Genomic DNA, 11023 nt, shown 5'->3' with positions numbered 1-11023 from the left:
GTGCTCCCAATAGCATGCAAAACCCTAAACAGCGTGGGCCAGGCTACCTGAAGCCCTTTTCTAACCAAGTGAGGGGGGAGACTGCAAGCATGAGGGCTTTTTCAAGCACAGTACCCCAACTCTGGAATTTGATTCCGCTGGAAGTCCGGGTGGCACCCACTCCTTTTTAGGTACCAACTTAAGATGTTGTTCCATTGTTATTTTAATAAGTGAATTGCTGATTTATTTATTTAAAGCTTTTATATGCTATCCTATTATATAAATATCTCAGGACGGTTTACACTGCTTTAAAAGTGATTGTTAATGATGTTTTTAATATTTTATACTATCAAATGCTGCTGACTTCAAATGTTAGTATAAATGCTAGATATTGATATTAAATTTTATGTTTTGTTTGGATCCCTTCTATAATATTCATTTTATTTATCTTTTATTATTCATATCTTATTTATTTTGGTAGTTTATTTATGGATTTTTATTGTCATTGACCTCCTTGTAATTGTAGAGTTGATTGTGTTGTATATGTATTGTTATTATGTTGTATATATGGATTGTATCATGATGTAAGCTGCCCGGAGAGCCTATGGCTAGCAGGGCAGCATATAAATTGAATAAATCAATAATAAATAAATGATAATAAAGTAAGTACAGGCATTGGAAAGAGATAGAAAGAATCTGCATGTACGGTATGTGTGTAGGTATACAGTATAGTTCTTAAAACAATTTAGATAGAAAGATAGAAAAATAGTAAAAACGTTATAGAATTCTTGAGCTGATGTTATGCTTAACATTAAGTGGATGATGGAGATGGGATTCCTTTAATCTTTAAAATTGTCCTGATTGTCACTCACTCCATGTGATCCGAAACACACTGGCTTGGATACGCTTGTTTTTCATGAGCATCAAAAACACTGTAGTTCCACCACTGCCAAGGAAATCGTTCCGGCTTTGCCACTTGCTGCTTTCCCCCTCCTCCTTCCTTTCCTTTCCCTTCCCTTCCCTCCCTCCCTCCCTCCGTTTCTGCTTCCTTCCTCTCTTTGCTGCCAGGGACTCACTGCCTCCTCACTGCTTGGGGGCACCTGCGAGGATAGAATATGGAGAAAGAGAATGGTTTCCCATAGGCAAAGTAATCAGAGAAAGGTGCTTTTTATCTCCCTGTCTGCTCAATCTGCACATACTTATTTTAAGGAAAGCTGGATTAGGATTGCAGGAAGGAGTGAGAATTGGTGGACACATCAGTAATTTAAGATATGCAGATGATACCATATTGCTGGTGGAAAGGAAATTACTCCTGTTGAAAGTGAAAGTGCTAAAGCAGGACTGCAGCTGAACATTAAGAAAACAGAAACTGTGACCACGGAAGAATAACAGAACTTTACTGTTAATAATGAAGAAACTGAAATCATGAAAGATTTTCTATACCTTGGCTCAGCCATCAATTCAAATGGTGACTGCAGCCCAGAAATTCAAAGAAGACTGAGACCTGGAAGGGTAGTAATGAGGGAACGGGAAAAGATCATCAAGTGTAAGGAGATTTTACTAGAGATCAAGGCCAAGATCATCCACACAATTGTATCGCCGATCACTATGTTATGGTGTAAAAGCTGTGTGGCGAGGAGAGCTCACAGGGAGTAAACGGATGCATTCAAATGGTGCTGGACAGGAGCTCTGGGAATACGCTGGACTGACTGAAAGACCAGCTAGTGGGTCCTAGATCTAATCAAGCCAGAACATTCCCTAGAAGCAAAATGATGAACATGGGACTGTCATATTTTGAACACATCATGAGAAGGCAAGACTCACGGGAGAAGATCATCATGCTAGGGAAAGCCAGAAGAAGGGAAGAGAACCAACTCTGAGATGGACGGACTCCATCAGGGAAGCCACCGCCTTGAATTTGCGAGAGCTGAGCAGTGCAGTCACGATAGGGCATTTTAGAAGGCTTTCATTCACAGGGTCTCCCTAAGTTGGGGTTGACTTGATGGCCCATAACAACAACAGATGGTTGATAGCCGGTTGGGACAGAACAGTTAGCCCTTCCATGGAAGCTCACCATGGACAGATTGCCAGTAGGGAGTACCTGGAGAAGGGAAAATCGAGGAGGTGGGGGATGAGATGGGCACCCATCAATACCGTGGGGCTGCTATAGTTAGATGTGGGGGCCGTGGGGTGAGGCTCCTACAGCCCAGCCTGCCCAAATGACCTTCCAGAGAGTGGCAGATGATGGGGGCCAATGACCTTCTCCCCAGCCCTGACTCAACGTGCTGCAATATCCTTCCAAGGGGAAGAAATGCTAAAGCCACCCGAAGGGCATGGGCATTGTTACAAATGTCATGTTTTACAGAGAAGCAGCAGCAAGGAACCTTCTCTATTTCACCACAAGTTTTCATTTCTCTGACAACGCAGTTTGCGAATCCCCTGGACGGACGGAAAGACACAAGTGGGCCTTAGATCAAATCAAGCCAGAACTTGCCCTGGAAGCAAAAATGATGAAACGGAGGCTGTTGGACTTTAAGGCAAGACTCACTGGAGAAGACAATCATGCTAGGGAAAGTCAAAGGGGGAAGAGGAAGAAATGACAGGAAATGGGTGAACTCCATTGAGGAAGCCTCAGCCTGGAGTTTCCAAGAGATGAGCAGAGGGCAGGACATTTTGGATGGCTTCCTTTCATAGGGTCACCCTAAGTCAGAGATGACAACAACAGTAACACTGTGCTTCTTCCCAAATAAATATGCCTAACACCTGGGCAGCCGGTGCAAGCTCCATTTTATTCCTGGAGTCATGAGGATGCCCTGAACTGAAGTGCGCTGCAGACACAAGACTGTCCTTCCATTTGCTTTTCTTGGAATTATATGAAGTAGCTGTTGTATCATTGGGCCCTGTTGACCGTTGGGCTCTGTGCTGGCATCCGTACCACCGGGTGGTTGTCTCAGCTGGTCCTTCCCAGCCGCTTCTGTGTTCCAGGATCATTTCTCTGAAGACCCGGAATGCAGAGATGTGCAATTCCAGCCAAATGACACCCTCTCCATGCCAATTCACACTTTCTGCAAGTAACCCTTGCACCAAGCCCACAGGATTCATGTCAGACAACTCCAACAATACCAGAGGTGGTGGGCCTGATGGGAGTTGTAATCTGACACACACCCAGGGAGTGCAGTCTGGGAAAGGGACGGCAGAAAAGGGTGATTCTCCCATACCCATTCTTGCACTCTGTCCCAAAAAGGGCCCCACAAAGATTTCCTACTCAGTCCAAGCCCAATGAAAGTATTTTCGAAGGGCATGAGAGGAGGAGGCCGCAGACTGCCAAGTACTCCAGCTTCTGCAGCTCAGGCCTGCAGGTCCAAACCCAAACCAAAGGAACAAAAACAAACTTGCATAATAATTTACCTCTGCTCTAAAGTCATCCTGAGGCTGTGCAAAGGATGGGACAGGAATGTTTTAAATAAATAAATGAAGTCTCAGTGTTCTCAGGTGTATCGAAAGGCTCTGTCTTCTAAGGACACTCCTATCTGTAAAATATTACCGCACACCAGGAGACTACGATATTTATCCCAGGCCCATGTGCACTGAATTTTCGGTCCCTCCACTGCGTCTGCGCATTGCAACCCCCTTGTGGACGTTCAGGGGCAGAGTTAGACACTAAATCGCCCCTGGTCTTGGGGCCACAGGGCAAAACTATCAAAAGCAAGTTTGCATCTGGCAATTTGCACATGCTCTGAGGCCTGTGCGCCGAGTGTGTATCTTTAAAGACCCTGCCTCCTAAGGGCACCCCATCCCAGGGGAGAGCAGGAGCTCGTGGGCCCGGACGCCCAGGGGATCCGAGGCGGCGGAAATTCTGGCCCTGCGTTTCCGCACGTGGCTCCAGCCGGCGGAGTGGCGGGCGGGGGCGCTCAGCGATCCGGGGCTGCAGCCCTCGCGGGCCGCCCCCCCCCCCGCCGCCCGGCGGCTGATGGCGCCCCTTCGCACTAGCGAGGCGGGGGGCCACTCCACGTGCGCCGCGCAGCAGAGCCTCTCCAGGGAGGCGCGACGCCCGCCCTTTCCGCCGGGCTCCAGGGCTGTGCCAAGGAAGGGATCTGTCCCGGGCCGGATGGGAACTGGATTTCCAGCTGCGGCTGCCCGGGGAGGGCCTCGCCCGTCCGGATACCGGCGACGGCCTCTCCGGCGGCTCGAGGGGGACGCAGGAGGGGTGGGCGAGGAGCCCCGGGAGCCGGCGAGGGCGCGCGGACGGTGCGCTCTGGCCGAGCCCGCCCGGCCGTCGGGTGTCCGCGGCGGCGTCCCCATGAACGAGCGACCCCGCCGACGCGTGTTCCAGCCGCCGGCAGCAGTCGCTCGCTCCGGCGCGCGGGGCAAGTCCCGGCACGGCAGCCGCGGCTCCGCCTCTCTTGGCCTGCGCTCCTCCTGGGCCGTCCCGTCCCGTCCCTCAGGTGCTGTGCTCGCGCACAGGCGCTGGCCGCGCTCCCTCCCGCCTCCCCCGCTCGCTCCTGCACGCCCTCCGCTCCCCGCGCTGGGAGCTCTTGCCGCGCGCAGCGCAGCCGCCAGCGAGAGCGAGCGAGCGAGCGAGCGAGGGAGCCGGCCGAGAGGAGAGGGGAGGACGCAGCCGGGCGGGGGCCGGCCGGCCGGCCAGCACAGAGGGAGCCTCGGCTTGCGCTGGGTCCTCGCGGAACTCCGCGGGCGCGAAGCCGCGCCGTCCCGGCCGCGCGTTCTTCCTGCCCCCGGAGCGCAGCGAGGAGAGAGCGAGGAAGCCGCGGGGGCCGAGACTCGCGCGGGGTTTCGGTCGCTCATGCGCTGCCGGACGCCTTCGGGTGCCGCCCGGCTGGCGACGCGGTGCTCCGGAGGGCCGGCGTGGTCCGCGCGCTCCCGCTGCCTCGCCGCGTTTCGGTGACCGCGTGGCGCTCCGGGGAAGGGGGAGCAGCGGCTCTGCGCTGGCTTGGCGGGCAAAGGGACGGCGGAAAGGCGATCGGATCCGGACTGGCACGCTCGGCGGCATGGCCCGGGGCCCTGGGGCTGCAGGGCGCCCAGGCCCCTGACGCCCGCCGCGCCCCCAGCCGCCGCGCGCCCCGACCACGCCGCAGCTCTGGTTTCTAGGGGAAGAAGCGCGCCCGGAGAGGCCGCTATGTCCGGCACCATGAAGTTCAACGGGTACATGAAGGTGCGCATCGGCGAGGCGGTGGGGCTGCAGCCCACCCGCTGGTCGCTCAGGCACTCGCTCTTCAAGAAGGGGCACCAGCTGCTGGACCCCTACATCGCCGTGAGCGTGGACCAGGTGCGCGTGGGCCAGACCAGCACCAAGCAGAAGACCAACAAGCCCACGTACAACGAGGAGTTCTCCACGGCCGTCACCGACGGGTGTCAGCTGGAGCTGGCCGTCTTCCACGGCACCCCCATCGGCTACGACGACTTCGTGGCCAACTGCACCGTGCGCTTCCACGACCTCCTCCATGGCCCGGGGTCATCGGACAGCTTCGAAGGCTGGGTAAGTGGGCGAAGCCTCTCCTGGCACATGGTGCAACACACAGCCGTGCAAGGAGCACCTGCCCGTGCCTGTGCGCAAGTGCCAGCCGTGGGCATTGAATGCTTTGGGGACTTACCCATGGATTTTCTCTGGGTTCTGCTAGGGAAACAACACCTTGGTCATTGGCTTGCTAATTATAGGGACATTAAAAATGGATAAATGTATTACCTGGCTGGACCAGCACCAAAGGTCCACTGAATTCAGCCAAGCAGAGCCAGCTGGTTGTCCTGGAGAATTTCCCAGGCATGGTACAAAAGCGCTGGCTGGCACTGTTTGCCTCCCACTTGCGGTTTTTTGGAGGCATCTTGCATTGCTAATAGACCTGTCCCTTGGAATGTGTCTGCTTTTTCCTCCCAAAGCCACCTAAGCAAATGCTTTTTTCCTTTTCCCTCCTCCTCTCCTTTTCCTTGTGTGCCTTGTCTTTTTTCAGTATATGGCTGCTGGCAGGGAGTTTCTTGTTTTCCTGGATGATTGTAAGTCACTCTAGGAGATTTTTTAGTTGATGAGCAAGAGATTAGCTTTCAATAAATGATGATTTTTTTAAAAATTACACTAAATCTCATGTCATGCAGGGAGACTTTAAAAAACTAAATCTAGAGTACTGCACATCTTTTGGCGGTACATTCCACAGATCAGCCTTCCCCAACCTGCAACTCTCCAGATGCTTTGGACTACAAATCCTAGCTTTCTTGATCATGGGCCATGAAGGCTGGGCATGATGGGAGTTGAAATCTAAAACCTCTGGCGAGCATCTGCTTGAAGGAGCCTGCTTCAGGTTATGTCTGTGTTGTTAAGAGTAATTCTGTTGGTCCTGGACTATTTCCAGTTCCAACGGGAGAAGTTTGGTCTAACCTTCGTCCATAACATCCAGTGTTCAAGATTTTTAACTACCCAAGGTGAGGTGATACCCAGACTATTAGAAGATATTTTCTTAACCAGTATTTATTTCTTTGGGACCAGCAGTTTGAAATGAAAGCAAACTAAAAGAGACATACCTTGTTGCATCCAAGCGGTATTTAGTCTTCCCCCTGCTCAAAACCCCCTTTTAAATAAAGATGGAACTGAAATTACCACAGGCTTTCTGAATTGTTCACCTGGCCCACCTGCAGTGGAGAGAGTGGGGCCAATGAAGACACCTGTGCAGTTGAACAACTTGTACATTTTTCTAGGTGTGAGATTTGGGAAGTGTATGTGTAGCTTGCTGGAATGGACACATGGACAAGAAACACCGCAGGGAGATACACACCCCTTGATCCTTTTCCTGCCTTCCCTCAGAAAAAAGTGTAGAGAAGAGGTTGGAAATTTTTTGGAAGGGATCCTAGTGCTTGAAATCTTGCATTTTCAGAGGAGAGCGAAAAGGCCGCTCTCGCCATCCTTTTGGGCAGAGCGCTGCTGCAAAATCAGAGAAGGTGGCTGCTGTGTGCTTTGATTTTTGCACAGGAAAAGGGTTGGAGCTGGTGAAGATTGTCATGCAGGGTTGGACTTGGTGGAGAGGCCCTGCACAGGCACTAAAAATTCGGCCATCGTCGGGCCCAGGCTGGTGCCTCCTTGCGCCTTCTGTGTGTGCTGGACAGCAGCCCCATAATTCCCAGGTGGGATGGCTGTGCTGGCTTTGGGTTGCTAGAGGGTTGCATGTTTGAGGCTGACGCATGCAGAAACATGGGCCATGTAGCCTTCGAGAAGCCCTCTGCAAACCATCAGCTCGGAGCCATTAGTCGCTCCTGCGGATGCTTTGGTGCAATGAAGGTGGGGAAAGAGAAAGAAGGGGGTGTCAGAAAGAGAGGAAATGAGGGGAGAGACAGGAAAAGGGGTAGCTCGACCACTACCGGTTTCCGCTAGTGTATTGCTCCTGGCAGATCACTCTTGAAGATTTATGGCTGTTGGCAGAAGAAAATGACTCCTTCTCTTGCACTAAAGGAGGAAATTCTGTGATCTGCTCACAATCCAGTTGGGAGAGATTTGCCTCTGACATCTAGATCACTCTGAATGCACACCGAACCCTATTTATTCACGACTCCCCATTTTATTTATTCATGAGTTTTCTCTCTCATCTGGGTGTTTCAGGGGTACCTTCTGCACTTCTGCATCCTTTTCCTGCCTGCTCCCATTTCCGTTTGGGAGCACTTTATACACGTGGAAGACCCTCCGTAGCAGTAACACCTCCCTTGGCAATTGGATTCAGCACATTTTTATTTATTTATTTAGAAAGCTTCCATGCCGCCCCATTCGCCGTCGCCTCGGGGCGGCTCACAACAATAAATAACATAATAACAATATAAAAACAATATAATTGGAGACGTCCTGGCCAGATGTAAAATCAATAAATAATATTAACAATTAAAATGACATTTAAATAAAAAGGTCTTGGCCTGACGCCGAAAAACAAATAACGACGGCACCAGGTGGACCTCCCTGGGAAGCGCATTCCATAAGTGGGGCGCCACCGCAGAGAAAGCCCTCCTCCGGGAACTCATCCTCCTAATGTCCTTCATGGAGGGTTCCCGGAGAAGGGCCTCTGCCGCCGATCTCAAGGGGCGGAAGGGCACATTTTATTCCCCTTGTTTCTTCCAGAGAGTCATGTGTTTCCTGCTGACTTCTTAAATGATGGGGAACACTTAGCAAAATGACCTGGCATACCCTGATGAGGCCAGGCCCATAGAAACTTGCCTTCCCCTGTGCCTGGGACCCTGTTTTTGATATATTCTTCAAGGTACACTGAGATATTCCCCTGAGGAACCCCAGTGGTTCTCCAAGAGCATAGCTTGTAGTACATTTCCTTCGGCCCAGTTCAGATGTCATGGTATACATCTGGGTCTTTAGGTTTGCATGCTCCATTCTTTCCACGGTGTGTGATCTGTCGGTCTACCACAACGTCCAACCTGTGGTTCAGTTCTTCTTGAGCCGGGGCCAGAGAATGTGACCACCTCCAGTCATCTTGGGTAGAATTGCTGTAACAGAAGATCTGCTTCACCAGCAGCATCCTTCCTTACATGCCACCCACCTCAGTCTGCCAACACCTGAGGTGAAGTTGGTGGCAACCAGGGGGATGTTCTTCTCCACGGTGGTGTCTCAGTTATGGAACTGTTTTCTCCAGAGAGGCCCTCCAGGGTCCGGATTCCTGGTGCCAGTTGGATAGTTCCTTTGGCTCTTGGTTAATATTTTCCATATTTTCCAAAGCCTTTTAGATGTACTAAGAAACCTGCTGTCAGGTTTTACAATTTATGGCTTTTGGAATGGACAGAAGTCAGAACAGGCAAAGGTATTTTTAATGAATGGAAAGAAGGTGCAAAGGGGAAAGCGGCAGCATAATCCAATGCATGTTTAGATGGAAAGAATTCCTTCCAGCATTCTCTGGCCAGCATAGCTGGTTGAGGAATGCTGGGTGTCATCGGCATGTTTTCTGTCTAAGCATCTAGGATTGCACCCTTAGACATTTGATAGATTTGTAGAAGGCACTTCACCATGCAACTAAATGGAAACCCATAGATATGCACTGCAGCTTGCCTCCCAATGGTCATCTTTCACAAATCTCATTCATTTAAATAGGTCTACTCTAAGTAGAACTAATAATGGATACAAGCCAAAGGCAGTTTCTTCTGATGCAAGAAGAAACAATGAAATTAACCACCTCAAGATACAATGATGGTCATGAACCTAGATGTTTTTATGAGGGCATTAGACAAGTTTGCAGGAGGTGAGGTTGCTCTCAAGGGCTACTAGCCCTGATGGCCCTATGCTGCTTCCTGGAAAAGAGGCAATATACCTAGGCACACCAGTTGATGGGGATCATGGGTAGGAGGGTGCTATTGTGCCACTGTGTGAAGAGACCTCTGGACCAGAGACGATTCGGTCCTCTCCACCACAGTTCTTCTGTTTCATTTAGTGAGGCGTACTTAGTCTGTGAGCCTTCGGGGAAACGCTTCTGCAGCTTAAGGAAAGAGTGAGCCATGAGTGTTGGCTTTTGAAGACAAACCACTGAAGTTGAGAAGGATTTTCCTTGGAGGCAAGAGGAAGGAATCAAGGCTGATTTTGAGGCAAAGTGCAGAGGAAGTAGGATTTATGTATTTATTTTAAGTTGGCCTCCCCAAATTCAGTTCCTTCAGTGGTAGCCCTTCTCTTCTCCAGACAGCAAGTTCATCATGGTTAGCAAAAATAGGAGTCTCACACTTTTGGAAGGCACCAGGTGGGGGAAGGTTGATGCATAAAATGTTATATCCAGTCCTTTCCTCCCCACTCCCAAACCAACTTTTCCTGGGCAATCTTTTTGTGAAATGATCCCATGATGTAAAGCAACAAAACTGTGCTTTGAGCATGTTTGTGCAGAGAAGTTCTAGCAGAATGGACTCTCCACAAGCTTAGACAGACTCTGTTCCTGCCCAAGTCAGAAGGGCTTTGTGACCAGGCTTCCGATAAGCCACACTCATCATCATGGGTTGAATGTGGGTTGATTTTGAACTGCGGGTTATCCTATTGACTGAACCCAGCTACCCTAAAAGGCTATGGCTTGTGAAGCATGAACAACCTATGAAGAGGTCCCATGTTTTGTTGTTGGGTAGGGAACTGTGGGTTCTTCACCATGGCTTGTTATCTCGACTGGGTTTGAACAAGACGATAACCCAGATTTTGGCAGCAATCCACATTAAATCCGTATTGAAAGCTTAGCTGTGAGTTGTTATGTCATAGAATCACAGAATAGTAGAGTTGGAAGGAGCCAGAGGGCCATCAGGTCCAACCCCCTGCTCAATCTAAGACAATCCGTTAAACCATTCCTCTGAGAGGGCTGTCTGGCTGCATCTTGAATGCCATCTGAGCCCAACCCGTGCCTCTTTCTGGATGTCAAATTTGTGAAGTGCTAAAAAAGGGTTAATTCCTCCCTTGGCCTGGGAGTGAGTGACTTTCCCCTGCTCCTCCCCAGGAAGACAACTGAGAACAAGAATGGATCCATGGCATCCCACCCAATACATACTTTCTTGAGGAGGTGCTGACAGTAACCTCACGGATTAACTGCAGGCATTTGAGGAGTGGATGTGCTTTGGTTGGCTGAAACCACACGGTGTTCTTATCCCCCACTCTGCCAAGGCTCTCCCCACAGACAGGCACTTCCATGGGTCAGGGTCCTGACCCAGTGGAGGTGCTGGTGGGGAGCCAGTTCCCCGGGGCAATTCCTGCTGGACTGCCTTGGTTCAAGTCCCATTACAAAAAGATGGGTCAAAAAGGAGGGACAGCTTTACAAAAAGATGTATTTACTTACAGTTAACTCACTCCTGAGCCAAAATACTCACACAGAGGCTTAACAATCAGTCACTGGATTAAGAGTTTCCCTGCCTGTGAACTTATTTCAAAAGTTATGGCATGCAAGGGACATGTAATGAGGAGGGAAGAGGAGGAAAAAGACCAAGTCTCTCAACCCTGCTTTCCTTCCCTTCCTCTCCCTAAATGCTGTTTCAGATCATTGTCTTGGACATAAAGCATTATGGAAATATGTATTGTATTTTATGTGTTATTGCAAAC

The 11023-nt window shown here is 50.3% G+C and overlaps 1 protein-coding gene across 1 annotated transcript in view; it reads left to right on the top strand.

The window, feature by feature from the left end:
• The first annotated feature begins 5122 nt into the window (after positions 1-5122).
• Positions 5123-11023, top strand: part of PRKCH (protein kinase C eta) — a 111867-nt gene continuing 105966 nt past the window's right edge. Inside the window, exon 1 of the mRNA XM_044437012.1 lies at positions 5123-5473. Coding sequence (XP_044292947.1) covers positions 5126-5473 — 348 coding nt within the window. The 5' untranslated portion in view covers positions 5123-5125. The remainder of the gene's footprint in view (positions 5474-11023) is intronic.

This window comes from Varanus komodoensis, unplaced genomic scaffold (genome assembly GCF_004798865.1).
Source record: "Varanus komodoensis strain SLA01 unplaced genomic scaffold, ASM479886v1 scaffold3, whole genome shotgun sequence".
NCBI classification, from domain to species: Eukaryota; Metazoa; Chordata; class Lepidosauria; order Squamata; family Varanidae; genus Varanus; species Varanus komodoensis.
Note: the sequence above shows the minus strand (reverse complement) of the source record. Positions and strands in the feature narration are given on the sequence as shown.